We start from the raw sequence: 19,779 nt of genomic DNA on the forward strand, positions 1-19,779 counted from the left end.
AAGATGCCACTGAAATCTACCCAATAAAGATTTGGACCACTGAAGTATTAGGATCGACATCCACTAACACCTGTTAACTGATACTGCTGACATATTTTGTTACATGGATCCGTCTAGAACGGAATCATACTTTCCCAAAATAGAGGTATGTTCCTTTTATTTTTACTAATACTGTATATATATATATATATATATATGGGTGATGTAAACCACAGTCAACTTGTTTTTCATGTTTAATTTTATCCTATTCACCAGAAGTGATCCAGTAAATCCAGTAGTGGTACATTTACTCAAGTACTGTACTTAAGTACAAATTTGATGTACTTGTACTTTACTTGAGTCTTTTCTTCTAATCTGATTTTTTATTATAATGCTGTGCCAACAATATAACGGCCTACAAGTCCAGCTCAAATGATTAGACTATTAAACACAGAACTGTTTGGATCGTTTCCAGTTTCTAAAATGTGAGGATTTTTCTGCATTCAGTACTTTTAATACTTTAAGTACATTTTCCTGATGTTACTTACATACTTTTACTTAAGTACATTTTCAATGCAGGACTTTTACAGTGTAGTATTAGTACTTTTACTTACAGTAAGTAAAGTATCTAAATACTTCTTCGACCACTGACTAAATAAAACATCAATGGCATCTTCCAAAGTGATCGCAGATTGTTGGTCCCAGCTAGTGTACCCATACCCATAATGTGAACATGGCACGTCGTACTTGACCTTTCCATCTACTGGAATGAAACAAGTTAACATGACCAGCTGAGGTTCTGACAGAAGTTCCCAGTTATGACTAAAACACCCACCCGTCTGACAAGAATAAAGACTGCAGGCTGGTTGAGGGTGTCGCAGCACTGCAGTCGTCATGTCAACCCAGAAAGGCCACATTAACCATTTACTGAAATAATCATCAGTTTAGACAGCTTATTTACAGGAGGGTCTTTTGGGGTTTTGAATGGGTTGTTTTTGGTCCGGAGGCAGCAGGAAAGATTGCAGAAAAGAAGTGAGCTGCCACTTTATGTTGCATTTGTCATTTCTTAAGCCTTGCTGCCTTGCTAGTGACAATGTGAGATTGCCATTTTTAGCCTGAGCATTGACCTCAATAATGTGGTGTTCACATTATTGTTAATAATATTAACATAATATGCTTTGGTCTAATCAATTCAGTTCTCTTTTAATGGAGTACCAAAAGTTGGGGTTTGTCATTTTCCAATTTATATTTTATTTTCCTTTTCTGTATCCTCGTTTTTTTTTTTTTTCATCTTATAACAGTATAGTATAAGCCACCAATATAACCTACTTCACTAGATATTAAGAAATGGAGATGTTATTAAGATAATAGTGTGTAATAATAGTTGGTATGGCTGTTGTATGGCTGTCACACAATAAAGATAATATGGCAATACAGTAAACTCACTTTGCTGATGAGGATATAATGATATAAATGGCAGCATGATTCTTTCGTGTGTAAATATAAATGCTTGAATCACAATATAAAAATGATAAATTATGGCAGGGTTAGTGTTAGCATTGGTTTTTCACTTTGCTATGATAAAACATTTTTATTTTACATGGTTATTGTTTAGGGTGACTGAATGTCGGAAACAATTCGCCTTCATTCTCTGCATGGATTCGTCCCCATCCACTCTCCAGTAAATCCTTGTTTGTTTGCTATTCAAAGCACTTTATCTTTTGCTTCAGCTTGGGAGTTTTCTGTTCTAAGCTTTGAGCAACTTGCAGTGTCTTCCGCCCCTAATGTGCCAAATTCAACAGCGACACACAAAAATTACAAACACTGAGAAATAACAGCCTTTCACACCGTCCACTTTTCTACCTTTGTTTGCCTTTAAGAGAAAGTATTTTTGCAGTCATTTTGAAACAAACATCCAGTCGGTAAAAATATATTTGCTTGTGGCTTTCATTGAGTGTGACACATCAAGCAGAGACAACATTGTGGAGAAATGAGGGGACTGTATTGTATTCATCCCCAAATGGCTCTAAGCGAAATGTCTTTGATTAATATGTCTGTTAGGGAATGCTATGCACCGTGGAGAGAACCACTTTCTGAAAACACAACCATAATTCACGCACAACATCTTTGGCCGTCAGGTTTAATGTTTTCATCCGTCCTGTGATGGTGGCCATAGAGGAGAATGGAGAAGAATATTTTGGGGCAAGCAATATGTTTTACAGGGATTTTAACAGCTTTTACAGTATGTGATAGGTGAAATTATCAACATTACTCACTTCAGGCTCCCATGCTGATGACTTGCATTAAAATCAAATCCCTATTCTGAAGCCATCCAATTAATGGACTACATTGTTATCATTGTATTTATGGTGAAATTATGGAAAAAGTGTAGGAAAAGCATTCTATATTGAGCTTGTGTGTGTAAGTCTCTGCAGTCGTGCGTCACTCCCGTGGTCAAAATATATAGTCACCACACTTTCCTCTGTTTTGCACTCACACACATCTCTCTCTTTCTCTCCCACACACACACACACACACACACACACACACACACACACACACACACACACACACACACACACACACACACGCAGATGAACATAGCAGGTGGTGAGGTGTTAAACAGGCCATGATTTGGCTCAAATTAGATGGCAGACTCTCCCTTAAGGCCAGGGGAGGACTAAACAGGATTTCACTGATTCAGCGTCAGGGCCAACACTGCCAGTCCCAGTGCATTGTCACTGCCAGTCCAGCATTTCTATGCACTTGGAGATACCCCACAGTATGTGTTTGGCAGCATTTTTTCAGGGGAAAACCTGTAGGTTCATATGCACAAATACAATTTTACCTTACTGTAATACCCCTCACAAACTCATTGTCAGATTATCAGTGTTCCCTCCTTTTTGCTCGAGTAATACTGAAGACAAGCTCGTTCCCAATGGAGGCCAAGCCACAACCTTTCCCTTGTTTTTGCATTTGTCACCATGATTGGATCAGAGCTGTGTTTTTCTGCTGTGATTGAGCAGTCTGAAAGGCATGTAATCCTATTCCCACTGCTCCATTGAGAGCAGCAGGTGTTTGTGGGTGTGTGTAGCTGCCTGTTTCTACCTATGTTTATTTTTTGTAGTGCTTTGGAGTGATAATGCCAGGGAGAAAGTTGTGTGTGTGTGTGTGTGTGTGATTCTTTTTTTGAGGGAGCCACCTCCAAGATATGGATGGCTCTTTTGAGCGGGATGGGGTGACAGCGGAAATCAGCCTTGTTTACGGGTAAGCAAAACTCATCAGGGCTTTGCTTTGTCAACGAGACGCACAGTTAGTGGGATTTATAATTGGGATTAACCGTTGTCCCCTGTTGTGTTTTTCAAAGCTAGTTATCATGTAATCCAATTAGTACATATATTGTGTTTACAGATTTGTCTCTAAATGACTCATTGCAGGTGTACTTAATTTATTAAACTAAAAAGATTCATTTGATACAGTTTATTCCATATGCCTGGATCAGTATTATATTAATTGTTAATCTGTTCTCTTTATATATCCAGCTCATTGTAGTAGTTAAAAAAAGTCTCAATATACTCCAATGCAGTAAATACAAAGTTGAGTGAAGTTGAGTTCATATGCTAACATGTAAACCATTCACTTACTAATCTTCACTTCACTGTCTGTACTGGACAACACACTGGGTATTGAAGCCATTTCATTGCATTCACTGCAATATTCAGTGCAATATACTGAAAAACACTTGTTACCTACGGTACAGATGGCTGAAAAGAGTTGATCAGCTGAAGGGGAAGGCCTTCACACAGCTCCTTAGCTGTTATGGAAGTGACAGTGTTTGAGTCAGAGCGCGCCATCTTGTCAGTGTTCCCCTCAAAACATAAAATGTCCCATCACTGCAACCCCCCTGCACCCATAATCCAGGTCATAATCCAGCCCGGTACGTTGTAACTAGATAGCAGTCGAATACAGGCCATCAGCTACAGCTAGCATTTAAATGTTTTTGTAGGAATCTAATTGTACTTTTAAGAAAAACACATCACTATCTCCATCACTTTGATCAGGGTCTTTGGACATTCAGGAGCAGCAGCTTGTCCTGCTAATATTAGCTAACTTTAGCTCAGCAGCTCAAGGGAAACCAAGTGCTGTAAACAGCTGTTTGTGTGTGATTTGGAGATTTTTTGTGATTTTGATTTTAAGAGAGTGTCTTCACCAATTGATGGATCAATGGTAATCTAACAAGAAATTGGTGTGGTTTGTCTAGTGCCCTGTTGACCTGCGGACATTAAAATTACAATGCGCTGCCAAATTGCCAGTGACACACCCTGGCCTGTACTATGACTCTCCTACCATTGCAGCATACATCAAATCACCCTTAACAGCAGAATCACTGAAAAATAACACTTTGCAATGCACCCACATAACTGCCTGAAATACCCAGCCAAACCTTTCCAAGTCACAGTTTATGTGTCAAATACAGTGCAAGGCAGTGTTAGCTAAAACCACATTTCCCTCCTTGAAAATCTGGAGTAGGACTGTGCTTGTTTTTCCATATCAATAGAATCGTCCTTTGAGATAGTGTAGGGGCTAATCACATCTTCCCTCCGGTAAGCCTAAGTCCTAAACCCCATCTCCGTCAATTTTTACACTGGCTCCCCTAATCCCTCTCCCTTTTGATGTTTCCTGTTGTTTGTATAAGATCAATAAAATATACAGCAGAAAAATGCTCTCCTCTACCTTCATCTTGGCTACTTTCAGCAGACCAAAGCCACTAAAAGGAACTAGGTGCCATCCTAGAGATCTCAGGAGTCACAAAAAGAGTTAATTTGTATCAGAGGTTGCTAAGACCAGCCCCCCTGCTATGCTCATGTATGCCCTCAGTAGCTTCATATGCCAAGAGAGCTGCCAAGGGAGCGACAGGCAAGCTCAGTGACTGCCAATCTGCAGATGCAGGAGCCGTCCGCTCATGCATATTAAACCCGCACCACCTGCTCGTCGTACATCACACCCTGCATTCTTGGTCCCTGGAATTTTAATCAACTGTGATGACAGGAAGCTGCTCTCTGGTCCATGTATAGGTGAATAGTCTCAACTCCTCTCCTCTTACTCCCGTTAAAGCTGGAATGAGGATATGTTGATGTTTCATTTCTGCATTTGAGGAAAATGGAGAGTGGCAAGGATGATCAGAATATGGTGATGAGGCAGATGAAAAAAAAAAGACTGCTGTGCCATTAAAATAAGAAGATTTTTAACGGCATCTCAGTTGTCTTTCTTGTCAAAACTCCCACACGTTGTATACCGTCCCTCCTCTCCTGTTGTCCTCTCAGGTGTGAATAATTGCCTGCATCTTGTTGGATTAAACAAAAAGAGAGAGGCAGAAGTAAAAAAGAGAGAAACGGCATCAATAACTTGTGATCAAAATGATTTCTCAATCTTTATTGGTTTACACAATACTGTCAATGCAAATCAGGCATCCCTTCTTTTCTGCTTTTCTTTCCCTCATTTCATTACTATTTGATCTGTTTGCATGTGTAAAACCGGATCTTGAGACCTGTGCTGCATAAAACAGTATTTTGAGTCATTTCCAATTCAAATATGTTTGTAGGGCATAACGAGGGAGCATGGTGAATACCCATGGAAGGAACATTTTAAAAAAAAACTGTTTTTTCACAGTAAATATTTTAACACAGCTGTGCGGTGATCATAGCACTGATAACACTGCATCTCAACTCATCAGCATGAAGAAATCAGCATTTCTTTAGCATCAATTGCCATGTCAGACAATTAGGTACTCGTCCGACTGCACCTCTCAGTCTCTCTGCTAGTTTCTGCTGGCACAGCATAATCCTCTAGAACCCCCAGGATGAAATTTTAATGCCATCGTTTTAAATATAGTCTTGAATAAAAAAAAAGAAGGCAGATGGAGACCGGCACTGCCAAGACAGAACCAAGTGTGGTAACCGTTAGATGCACATTAACAGACAAGCCAAATATGCCACGTTTGATAAATGGTTTGTTAGCGTTCTTAATAACTTGTTATGAAGAACAAAAGACTTTTCATGGAAATTTATAAAATATGTTGATGGACACATGCTGTGCACTTACACACAGCCGTGCACACAACGATTACAGATCATAATTATATCTGTAAATGAGAGTTTTGTGAAAATAACTCAAACTAATTATATTGGAGTTTTTTTAATGAGTAGTATAGGTAAATATGAGTGTATATGTTCAAGGCTGTATCTTCCTAATTTCTTCTCATGGATAATCCCGGTAATATCCAATCATATTTTTGGATATGAATGGATATTGTGTGTTCTGTCAAAATGTCTAAAGATATCAGACCTCATACACACTGCATGTGATTTGTAAGTCTGTCTTTCCACGAGTGCACTACTTTCATGCTTTCTTGCATATTTGTGTGCGTTCATTTGTGTGTTTTTCATTACTTTTTTTTTTTAACAGTGATGAATTATTAATTACTTAGCCCTTCCTCGAGCAACACTGCAGGTGTGTCTATTTCAACAAAACTCTAACAAGCTTTAATTTGTGTCTCATTTCTTGAATGTCCTGTCCTGAAATCTAAATTTAATGTCATTGCTGTGGCAAAAGTACTAAAGCGAGTACATCACCCACTTTTGAATATGAGGTAGAAGCACTCATCCTATTCTTAACAGCTTTTACGAGGTTCCCCCTGAGTGAATGGATGTATGTTCATGGCTGCACTGACATCTACATCATAGTGGTATAGCTAATGTGACGTGTAGCAAATACCGCTCTAACATAGATCATCTCCGATAACAAAGTCATCCAAAAACTTTGGGTTACAGTAATAGGCAACACAAACAGTACAGTGTTTCTTTCATTTCTGAGATCATAAGCAGTAGCATCATTGTTTCCCTCCTGGTGGCATATTATGATAATTACACCACAAATTGCAATCAATGAATCAGGATAAATTATCCGTCTAGTCCCATATTACTGCATATGGGTAACAAAGACAAATTAGCAGAGTAGAAATTGCTTCTAATAATGTTGTTCTGGCTTTGAGCATTCTTATAAACCTTATTACGGATTCCAGTCTTAAACAGGATGTCAATAACTTCTGACAGATTATATTTTCATGTTGATAGCCAAGAGACTACTACAGGTAGATCTGCAGGTGGAAAGTGGAGGCACAGCACCACTGTTACGATCCACATCAGATGTCGGGTTGGCATTGTGGCTTGGTTACCACAACTGAGTTAGAGAAATTAGCTAATAAGGAGGCAAATTATCTGTCGAAAGCCCTTAAGGCACCTTCAGAAAAACGCATAGCAAGAGCTCTCGGTATTGATAATAACCTGTCAATACGAGTCATGATAATTTCACAGAAATTCAATCAATGTCACACATCACTCTGTGTTCCTTGTGTTTTCCGAAGGGTACTTTTGTAATACCTAATTTAAAGCTTTACTAGCCAAGTCCAAGGTCTGTCAAGCAGCATAGCATAAGTCACATCTATACAATTAAGAGGGGTAATAAAGTAAATTATGTTCATGAATAGATGACGTTCTATTCCAATGTGACTCCAATGTTCTTTATAAAGCTTTAAGGTATTTTTTCCCTCTGTGCTTTTCTTAAGGAACAGTTCCACCCAAAATTACATAACCCTCCTATGTGAGTCCCAGCTCCCCTGATGTTTGCACAGCCTCATCTATTGGCTATGCAGGTTCTCTCTGACAGTGCAGACACATGTCTCCAACAGAGCTATATTCCACATGAGACAATACGCAAGCTGAGGCTTCTGGTAGAGAGCAGTACAGGCAATTTGGACTTTCAGTGCAGCCTCTTGGCTGCAAAAGACTTGCACTATGTTGCGTGGGTTGTGAAGACAAATTTCATGGTCACTTTATGATCTGTTTGGGAGAAGGAGGGGGTTCTGGAACTGCAGAGGCTTACTTGTTGTATGTACGGTGGTCAGTCAAACTTTAATCAAGATTCAGCTGACATGGGGTCAGGAGATAATGTAGATATTGTTCCCTTAAGGTTCAATGCATGTTTGATATCTTCTGGGGTATACTTTATTAACCTGCCCCTTTGGGCCTGTCACTGTGAACACATTCAAAACCCTTTTTAGTTTGTCTAATAATGGTGCTGTTAGATAATGACTAGACTCTGACTGAATGACTAAAGGTGTCTTAGTGACCAGAAAGAAAAACAGTACTTTCGGCGGCTGTGGCTTAGGAATTAAAGCTGGTCGTCCACTAATCGGAAGACAGGCGGTTCGATCCTGGCTCCTCCAGTCCGCGTGTCGAGGTGTCCTTGGGCAAGATACTGAACCCCAAATTACTCCCATTGGTGTGCGGATGTACGTGTGAATGATTAGATTATCTCCCAATGGGCAGGTGGCACCTTGCATGACAGCCTCTGCCATCAGTGTATTTGTGTGTGTTATTGGGGTGAATATGGCATTAGTGTACAACGCTTCGAGTGGTCGAAGACTAGAAAGGCACTATATACATTACGTATACATATACTATGTACAGTACTTATTCTGCAATGAACAAATGGATTAAAACATAACTTATTTTAACAAACATTACAAAACCTTTGTAACTGCATACCCATAGGTAAAAAATGTTTTCCCTAATAAGACCATTAATGTACAATACATACAGTACTGTATGTCACAGCTTCAGTCTGTAGGGTTGGACTAGAGTGAAGAACAACTAGAGTACCCTTGACAAATATCACATTGAATACCTATCACTGGACTGTCATGGCGACCAAGGCCGTGTGCTCTTTAACCCTGTACACAGGAAGCGACTGCCACCTTTAACCAACTGTCCCACAGGTCAACTACTATTTGTTTGTGCCATGTCAGGGACAGAAGGTCTCCCAAGGCTTGTCGTCTTGATGAACATGCAAGACATACAGTGCAGTACAGTATCTGTGCATGTTTCTGTGTACGTGCGTGTGGTGTGTGTGTGTTTGTGTGTGTGACATGTGCATGTTTCTGTGTGTGACGAGTGCATGTTTCTGTGTGTGTGTGTGTGTGTGTGTGTGTGTGTGTGTGTGTGTGTGTGTGTGTGTGTGTGTGTGTGTGTGTGTGTGTGTGTGTGTGTGTGTGACATGCAAACAGTACAGAGCATTTATAGTATGCTTTGCCATGGGTTGGGCCAAAGTTGGAATAAATTACTTTCATTAGAGTTTAAAAAAGAAAAGAAGCTAGTGTCTCACAGGGCTTGAAATCAACATTTGTATTGTTATTTTTCACATGTGGTCACTATTGCTGTTTGAATAATAGATACAAGGGACTTTAAAGCGCCCTAATTATGCTCATTTTCAGGTTCATAACTGTATTTTAAGGTTGTACCAGAATAGGTTTACATGGTTTAATTTTCAAAAAACACCATATTTTTGTTGTACTGCACAGCTCTCTCTCACTGCTGCAGATCCTCTTTTCACCTGGTTTCTGTTTTAGCTACAGAGTGAGACCTCTTTTCTTCTTCTTCTTCTGTACTATCTTTGATTGCACTTGCACATGCTCAGTAGTTCAGATGTAGATCATGTCAGCTAGCTAACTCTAGAAACAGTAAAAGAAAGCCTGTTTCTCCAACTTTGGTCAGTTACAAGGCAGGATTAGCTGGGAGACTTCTAAATGAGGGCACACATGTAAGTAGTTCTTTTGTAGATTATGGTGAACTTGTGTGTGTTGTAGCAGTGCTTTGCTATTGAGAACGACGTAGCATGCTAGCGTTAGCATTAGCGTTAGCATGCTAATGCTAACGGTTAGCATGCTAACGAGCTAACGGTTGTGGTTAGCCAGCTCATTTCGGACTGTGACGTCCGAGCCGATTTTGAACAGCTCACCAGGAGACTGAAGGCAGGACACATTCAGAAACTGTATCTCACTCAAAACAGCATGGATGGATTTTTTTCAAAGTTTGTATGTGTGTGGAAGCACCAGAGACACAAAAGAACACCCCAAATCCCTGAAAAAGTGATTTTTTCATAATATGGGCACTTTAAACTGCATGATAATTATTACTGGAGACATCAGTACCACACAGGGACGTTGTGTTCTAATTTCTATTATTAAAGTTGCGTCTTGGAATAGATAACCTTTTAAACATTACACTCTGGGAATTTGTGGAATTAATAATACAAGATGTAATTTGTTTTTTAAAGCCTAGAAAGTGAAAGAGTCAACATTAATTGACTTTGACAGCAGTTTGTTTACATAGAGAAACATGATATTGCTGAGATTTGTTGCTTTAAAGGAATACGCCACTGTTTGTTGAAATAGGGCTTATCACGGTCTACCCTGGCTGTAGATAGGTGGGCCAATGCATTTTTTGTCTCAGTGCAAGTAATTAGGTTGTTTTTTTGTCTTTTGTTGGCTCACTTTTACTCACAACATGCTAACCAGCAACATAGGATTCCATTCCCTACGCTAAGCTAACTAGCGGTGGCGCTGCTGGTGTTGCACCGGACTAAAACAATGCATGCACAAAAAATGCGTTGGCCCACCTATCTACAGCTAGGGGAGACCGTGATAAGCCCTATTTCAACAAACGGTGGTGTATCCCTTTAACAAAATGCCAAAACTCTTATTAGCTCCATTTTTACATTTTTAGGATACAGGTTTTGCATGTTGTCTGCACTCAATCAAGCATGACTTGCATCGTAAGCACTATATCATTTCCAATCACCATTGTGATAGTTGGCACTGTCAGAAGAACCAATGTGTTGTCCATAACTACTGCACTGAATATTTTTGTGAATATGGTTCTGTCCAAAAGGTGTATGCGATGTATGATGGGTAAGCAATCAGCAGGCTCTCTCAGGACTTCTCTTATACGTAGAAGGGCCCTCTTTGATGTGAGCTGCAGTAAACACAGGCAGTTCTCTCTCCACCACAGTCTCCTGGGGGAAAAGGCTCAGCACAAGAACACTAATGAGCACATTAGAAGAAAGCCATAGAAAGCAAATGCTACAGTTATAAATGGAATTGTCTCTTGTGTCGTCTGTGCCAATGATGCACTGTCTACAGTAAGTGTATGTGTGCAGCAGAGTATATACAGAATATGGAGGCCTCTATAGGACAATTAGTTAAGCTACATAAGGACAATTATTTTCCAACTTCATGATTTGGATTTGAATTGAGGCTGCAAAAAACTCTAATATAACCATTGTTTCCAGAGTAATCAAGCGTAGGAGCTCAAAAGTAAAAGTGGGACTGTGACACTCATAGGTGCCAATTTATGTTTTCCTCCGTGGGTGCTCACGGGTGCACGCCCTTTAAAAAAAAAGTAGTCAAAATATTTCTGCATTTCAGAACCTTAGGAAATGGACAGCGGCCAACACGAAAACACACGCGTATTACCTCGATAATAAAGCTGTAAAGTAGGCTATCTTTCAACTCAGGACAGGGCCACTTCTCACAAATACAGATAGGATTGGAGATGAAAAGTTAAAGTGACACTGAGGGGGGTCACTAAAGAGGCGTTTTCATCCGAGAGACACTGTGATTGGTGGATAGGACATGGAGCAGGGGACTGACAGCGACATAACCAATCACACTATGACAGACGCTCCACTTAGCACCAACTGGTCTGGCACACGTGGATGCTCAGTATTTTCCGTGGGTGCTCGAGCTCCGGAGCACCCACGGTATCGGCGCCTTTGGTGACACTGATGTGACAAATGCCACTGACAATAACAGTCACAAACCATTACAAATGGAGAACTCACCATTTATTCTGTTTAAGATATTCACAGGTCATAGAGAAGTGATGCGTAACAATCCTACCAGCCTGAAAACAGTGGTACAGCCTCTTACATGGCTATGTCAAGGCGTGTGTGTCGAAACTGATGCTTGTTGTATGAATTTGTGTCTTGTTAAAATGCTATAAATACTGTGTGGTTCAAAAAGGAGCTTGTTCCATATCACCAAATGATCAAAGTCCATAGCAGTAAGCAAACATTGAAAATTGTTTACCACAAAAATCCTCGGATCCACACTGCACTGCGAGGCATATCTGACTTTTAGTGCACTTTGATTGGCTGTATGTGTATGCATGCATGGAGAACATGTAGTACTGTGACTTTTTTTTCCTTTTTACTATATGAAACCTTATGCGTCTGAGTTCCATGTGTCTTTTTCAGTTCCTGCAATATTAGCATGCATTGAGCTTTACATCCGGCTTTATTTTGGTTAAATTTTTCTAATGTCATGGTACAATAACAGATCCCCCCCCCCCCCATTACAAATAGAGTTACATTTGAAAATGTAATAAATCCTATATTTAGTTTAAGCGTTCAGACTTTTTAAAGATATTGATTGAAAGTGATTTAATCATAGTGACTGGGAAGGAGTACTATCCTCAGTATTCCTCTCAGATAACTCTGATCTCTCAAGCATCATCTGAATCTGTGATCCCAAGCCAGTTGATTCCTTGAAAGTTACCAGGGGAATCGGCAATCTGGATTGCCTTTGTGCAGTGGGGAGAGTGAGAGACGTGAAAATGATTTCAAAGAGTCCAGGATGAATCACGCTCCCACTGCAGCTGCCATTTATTAGCACATTTACCACCATGTTTTTCTTTTCACAGCTACCTAAAGGTCTGGGTTTCATAGCTTGCTAGAGGCTTGCATTGCGAGGGCTTTATTCTAAAAAGGCGTCATTAAAAGTGTTGACAAATGACCCTGATGGCAACTTGTATGTTTGTTATAATTAGTCACGACACTACGTCTTAATAATACCTAAGAGTAAGGGACACATCATTTATCTGTTATTACCTCTATAATGAAGATGAAGATGTTTTTAATAAAGTGTGATATACTCTCGGTACTGGGTTTATAGTGGGGGAAAAAAAATCTGTCTTCTCTTAAAAACATGCTTAATTGGTTCGACTGCTTGGTTCTACTACTGGGTTTACACTCATCAGTTAGTCCCTAAATAGTCAAGAAATGACAACACAGAACATTTCACATCAAAACATACAAATTCCATTCTGCTCTGACATGTTCAAGAAGTGGACTAATTGCTTCATTAACTTGCTCTATTTCTTACAGGGGAATATTTAAAGAACATAGCCTGTCAACAGGATCTTGTTTGACAGGTGCTTGTTCAAAAGTGCCCGGGTTGTGCTTGCTGTGCTGCAGATTTTGTACCATTTCTTGCCTGTCACAGTGATGAAACGGGAACCCATAAGAAATTGACAGGCTGAATTGCTCAAGGCCAAACATATCTGAAGATGGCTTGTTTCTTGGTGTGGCCAACAGGGCTAAAAAAAAGAAGTAATCCTTTAAGATTTAAGACTTTTTTTTTTTTTTTTGCAGATTTCTGAGAGGTAATCACTAGAGGCTGTCTGTTTGTAGACCTTGTATCTGGTAAAGAAAAGTAGAGGCTTTATTTTGGAGAATGAAAGGTGAGACACTTAGCACCTTTGATTCCATTTTAATGAAATACAGAGCATGCTGAAATGTGTGCATTTGTTTTCACATGTATAGGTGCAGTGTAAGAAACCACAGGGAATTTTGAAGATCAGTTATTTTAGAAATCCTTTGCACATTTAAAGTATGTAATATGTTTAATTTAAGACCACTCATGTCAGCCTCCCTCTCTCCGGTTGGAAAACACAAAGCACATTCACTGTCTGAACAAAAAAAAAAGAGAGCCAATATACAAAAGGTGCTGCTATAATGTGCTTTGGAGTTTTGTGGGAGCTTTGTCCCTCGTGAAAGAAATATATGGACACGTCATACATCATCATCGATTCGCAAAGTGCAGTGTCACAGGTACCACAGGGACCTTGTGTGGTTTACATCCTACCCTTCTGCTCTGTCAACAACATGTGACAAATGAAATTATTGCTGCACTTGAAATGCATTTTATACAGAAAGGAATATGCCGTAATAGTGGATCAGCAAAAACCTACTTCACTGGTTCCTTGAAATAAGATTAGATGAGGTGACAAGTGGAAAAAAATAAAGTTTTTGAAACGTTTTAGCACAGATAAGATTACTTGCGACGCAGGTACTAAAAGGGTGTTCGGTATCTACCTGACCTTGGCTTTTGTAATGTAAATACATCAATGGTTAGGCTTACAGCACAAAATCAATTTCCTCTTTTGTCACATAAGCTCTGCCTTGTGTGCTTAAACCTAAACTGACCTACCATAGCAGGTGTTGTCTTTGTATATCAAACATGTTTTCCTTCACATGTGATGACTGCCGCTGCTTGAATAATAGATACGAGGGACTTTAAACGCCATGATAATTATTACCGGAGACATGGGTACCACAGCGGGACATTGTGTTCTATTTTCTATTATTAAAGTTGCGTCTTGGAATAGATAACCTTTTAAACATTACACTCTGGGAATTTGTGGAATTAATAATACAAGATGTAATGTGGATTTTAAAGCCTAGAAAGTGAAAGAGTCAGCTTGGGTTCAAAATCTACTTTCATATGCATCACACTCTTGGGGCTGATGTACAGTATAATGAGGAATTCTAACTAGCAATCGAAAAGCAAGACGTTCAACAGATGCATAAAGTATGTACGTATGTATTGTCTGTATTTTTTTCTTTTGAAAACATTCCCCTACATAGATGTATAAACAAAATAAAGTGACCCCAAATGCATCTGAAGATATATGAGCCACAGCAGTAAGTGGTTTAAAAGATAGCTTCCAAAGTTTTTACTCTGACAGAAAAGGGTCTTGGTTGGTCCCAGGAACACCACATTTCTCTTTTTGTGTTCCCTTTGATCTCTTATCATCTCTTGGGCCTAACATGAAGAGCCCCCGGATTTATCGATCAATGGCCGTAAACAAAACATAGATTGAACTGGACACTGGGGCACAACAACTGGATTACTGACTTTCTATCCCTCCACATAGGATTGGTCACAAGAGCTTCGGCTGACAAAGACGATTGGCCGGCAGAAGTGCGGCGCACAAAGCAGATTGGGCAAAAAAGATATGGCAGACTCCCATGAAAGGATGATAGAAATACAATAACACGAATATGGCATATGAGTGTGCGTGTGTGTGCATTTAAATGAAGTGTCTGTGTGCGCTATATAAATGGATGAAAGCAGAATCAGATGTGTAATCCTATTGTATTGGCAAGGTGTTGAGCGTAATACCAGTCAATCCAATTTTCAATGCATGGCTATATGACGGAGTGAGAGAGCTTCTGAGTTCTAATTTCTGTGTTATTGTATATGTGTGTGTGTTTGTATATGCCAACACATGTGTCTACTTGTGCAAGAATGAATATCTGCATACACTAGCGTGTGGTTGCACATGCCAGCTCACAATATTTATACGTCGCTCTGACCACATGCCTGACAGCCGTGCATATTTCACAGGGTGGAGAACCCTGCATTGCAGTGCTTGTACACGGCAGCCATGCTCTTTATGTGAGAGTGGCTCAGGGTCAGACTAGAAGAGGAGAAATTAAAGCTACATCCCAGAGCCCATCTCTCTCTTCTTCCTCTGTGTACTTTAAGAAATGATCATCTCATTTCCTTACAGCTATAATGTATTTCTGTGTTTTCCAACTGTGTTTACTAAAGCAACAGACCAGGAAATTCACTAAGGAATTGTGGTTAAACTGCTTCATTTGAAACAAACAGCAAAACAGACATCAGTATATATGTTTAATAAAAGCAACAAATACACCAAAAGTATTGAAACGCACAACAAAAATAATAATACTGAAGCATATTATTGCAGTCAATAACGTGTGGTACGCCATGACTTTCTCTGTTGCATCAAGGTACAAAACTTGAAACCCAAAATGTTAATTCTGTAGTCAGTAATGAAGAAAGTAATTTTCTAGGGCTATCCTGCCTTTAGCTAGCCTGACGTGGTCATACTCAGATTCTAGTCAGAATGTGAATGTTGTGGGCGGGGCTAAGTTCGTCTATATATATATATATATATATATATATATATATATATATATATATAATTAAGTCTTCTCTTCCAGAGGTCATTTCAGTACAAAAAAGAAAAAAAACTAAACTTTAGAACCATGACAGCATGCCAAGTGCAGAGGCACATCAAAGAAATTATAGAAATGAGAAAAGTTCCTGTACATACTAGCTATAATAGAAGTTGAGAAAATGAGAGAAATGTACTTTTTTTTGTAAAAGCTTTTCTGTGCAGTAGTAACTAAATCTGTCCTCTCTGTCTTTTTCTCTTTATAGCCGTGGCCCCCACACTTCCCAGTCTGCGTTCAGAGGTCTTCAAGCCATGTGTGGAAGACAAGGACCTGGCCTTTTGTCTAAATGAGGGAGAGTGTTCAATCATTGAAACCGTGGCTGGGGTTCACAGACACTGCAGGTTAGTGTGTGTGTGTGTGTGTGTGTGTGTGTGTGTGTGCGTGTGTGTGCGTGTGTGTGCGCTGGGCATTTGGTTTCTTTCTCAGCATTGACGTTTCCTCTCTTTGCCCTTACCCTTCAATCACTAACCTTGGGGTCCTTTTCATTCAAGCTGCTTTTTTTCTCGCAGCCTGACTGACTGTCTTGTTTGAGTGATGAAACACGCGGAAAATCGTTGTGCACATGCACCTAAAATGCACCAAATGTCTACAATCATTCAAACCCCTCACCGAGGGATCAGAGATGCTTTGGCCGCACTAGATGTAGCTGATTCTCCCGATCCACACAATCCAACTACACAAATGGGTAGACGTATTTATGTGCAGATCCAAGTAGGAAGCACAAGGGGAGCAAATTTGATCTAACTGTCTTTAATTTGGTCTGACAAAACTTGTAATAGTGATAGTTTCTTTTTTTCTCTATGGTATAAGATGCATTTCAATGGTAGGTGTAAACAAGGGTCTTTTGCTCCTTCTTTGATCTTACTGAGTTTTTTTATTTTCTTTGATTTAGCAATTTTCTTTTTTCCTTTAGTTTCACTCAGGCAGTCACTCACACCCTGAACAGAATAAATAGAGGTAACTCCTCCAAATATACCCTTAGTGGACTTTAATGTGGCGGGCATAACTAAAATGTTGTTAATTACCAAGATAAATTTGTAGAAGACACAAATCTGATTCTTAATAATGACTTTTTACAATCTATTTGCATGCATTAGTAAGCCAATACGGTTTATCGGTTGTGTATCTTCATAATTGTCATAGAAAGCAAGCAAACTTTGTTTATATAGCACTCAAAACAAAACATATAAAGTGATTTACAGGAGGAGGTAAATAGAGCGGGGACTATATTTAAACAGAAAGTAAATGGTATAATATAATGCTTTTCAATCGTTTTTGAGTAGCATATTAAGTAATATTATCTTAAATTTTTCCGCCAATGAATGCTTTAGTTTTTTGTTTTCTGCAAAAACCACGGATAGGAAACAGTACGCTAGGAAAGCACGTTTATAACTAATGTGCATGCGGTTGTATGTGCATTTCAAATTCATGTGCACCCATGCACCGTCTAATAGGGAGTGCAAGTTCTTGCTTGGATCTTCAGTTTCACTGTTCTTTGTACAGTATGTTCCTGCATGTCTGCTCCTCTTCTCGACCCGATGCACCATCCACTTCAACTCTGCAATCACTCTCATACATCACTTTAAAAATACATGATAAGATATTTTCTCTCAAGGAAAAGTTGTGCTGAATGGTGCTGAATTGAAAAACAGCTCATTAGTACACCTACCTGGAATCAAGGGGCCTAAATCTCAATCTAAAAAAAACAACCATGCTGCATTATAAATGACGCATGAGTCAAGCTTCTTAGTAAAGTAAATGTTGAGCAAAAGAAAGTTGAAAAACAGAACTTGTGCATTTAATTTAAACTCACTGATCATTAAAACAGTCACACGATTCAGACAATTAATCAGATCACTTAAATGTAGTATGTTTTAAAGATGTTTGTTTGACAAATGGAGAAACACATATTATATTAGTTTGCATTGCAGAAAACAATACTGAATCAAGTATTAATACTCTCACTCAATCAACACTTAAATATAATGATTTATAATTTCACGGAATGAATGAGCAGCTCAGAATAATTCAATGAAAGGAAGGAGCCTCAATGTGTGTCATATGTCATATTACAGTGGCCGGCACAACAATTTGGAATGTTCCACCTGTGCGACCGCAGCATCAAGAAACCCTCAAGACTTGTATCAATTACCCTCTAGGCAATAATTAGCTACAGTTGAATGACTGCATACTGGTTGACACAGGAAAGACTGGATGGCCTAAGTAAGCCCTTCTCTTGAGCTGAGGGCATGTTGTGTGAAAGAATGATTGCAGGTTTGTCAGTACTTAATTGGAAGGTTAGGGGTGTTTTTTGTCTGAGAGAAGTCCAGGCAGTGAGTCAGAAACATATCATTATTTTACTCAATCGATCAATTTTATTTGTAACGTGAAATCCTTCAAGGTACAATTCCAAGTGTGCATTAATAATTATAAAGCAGAATGTGGCCTCCGATCGGCACACAGAAAAAGAGTCACCCGGTTGAATGGCACCTGCACTCTGGTGCCATGTAATTTCTCCGATGAGCCATTGTTTCGACCTCTCCTGAAAAATTCCCTTTGGTCCTACAGCCCACTAGTCCGACGTCCACCAGCGATATTACGAATCCCACTATGGCAATGCCAAGACCCACCCTTCAATAGCATTTATTGACCAGGCGTCCATGCTTACGCAAGGTAACGTGACCCCATTTGTACAGGTCCTATCTCCTGACCAATCGGCTATCCTAACCTTAACCACTCGAGGTCAAATGCCTAACCCCAACCAATCAAGCTGCTTCGTAGGGCGGGTCTTGGCGGGGCCATAGTGGGGGACGTCGGACTAGTGGGCTGTAGGACCAAAGGGAATTTTTTGGTTATTGAGCGGTCAGAACAATGGAGTGTCAGAGAAATGGCCAGTCCCCCTGCACTCTAGGATCCAGCTAACGTTAAGTCTCCGTGAAAAGGACACCGCAGCTCCTGACATCCCGCTGGAAACCTACAGAGGCTAGCCAGCTCACTGTCCGACATGTGCTCAATGGCTAGCAGGATGGCCAGCAGAGAAGTCAAGTCGCAGTCGGTGTGGCATTCCTCCATGCTTGTCTCGGTGCCCCCTCTGATGTAGAGATGGAGATGGACACAGAGATGGTCTTGCTTGTCCATGTAGTCAGGATCGTAGCCATAGGTCGTAGCTGATAGCCGTTCTCACCTTTTCCTCTTTGTTTACTCTAATGTTTACATTTGAAAATCTTGACTTTTTTCTCTTGACTTCTTGATCTTGCTAGCAGAGTCAGCAGGGCATTGGTAAAATGATTCCCCCATCCTGATGAGCGACTCATAGTCACGAGATGGCCGCAGAGATGGTCTTTCTAGTTTGAGCTCATCTTCTCCACCTTTTCCTCTGTGTTTACACTGATGTTTACATTTGAAAACTTGACCGGCCAGCTGGCTTTGTAAAATAGACAAGAGCTGAAGGAGTGGCGACTGGAGAGGTCTGCACCAGAAATCCCAAAAACCCTTTAGTTGCACTTTCTCCTGATAAACTAAAACTATATCAAGTTCTAATTATTTAGTGAACTTAGTGTTATCTACCAACACATTTGCCAAATGAACATCACATTATTTCTATCAACCTGTTGAATTCAAGTCTATGATTCACTTGTCTTTTTCCTCTTGTTTTTTCATCCACGTCTCTTTTGGGCTTGCTGAATGTTTGACTTTCCTCGCCAGCCATTTGTTTACTTCGGATCTCTGCCATTTCATGCTGAGCAGGTAGCGTACAGTCAGCTTGTGGGAGGTTTTTTGCTGAAAATGGTTGCC

General features: G+C 39.8%; 1 protein-coding gene across 2 annotated transcripts in view; it reads left to right on the plus strand.

Moving 5' to 3' along the window:
- nrg3b (neuregulin 3b) overlaps positions 1–19,779 on the plus strand; it is a 222,297-nt gene that overhangs the window by 81,766 nt on the left and 120,752 nt on the right. For both annotated transcript variants that reach the window (XM_039788573.1, XM_039788572.1), the window contains exon 2: positions 16,190–16,325. In XM_039788573.1, the coding sequence (XP_039644507.1) occupies positions 16,190–16,325 (136 nt within the window). The remainder of the gene's footprint in view (positions 1–16,189; positions 16,326–19,779) is intronic.

Source organism: Perca fluviatilis, chromosome 21 (genome assembly GCF_010015445.1).
Source record: "Perca fluviatilis chromosome 21, GENO_Pfluv_1.0, whole genome shotgun sequence".
NCBI classification, from domain to species: Eukaryota; Metazoa; Chordata; class Actinopteri; order Perciformes; family Percidae; genus Perca; species Perca fluviatilis.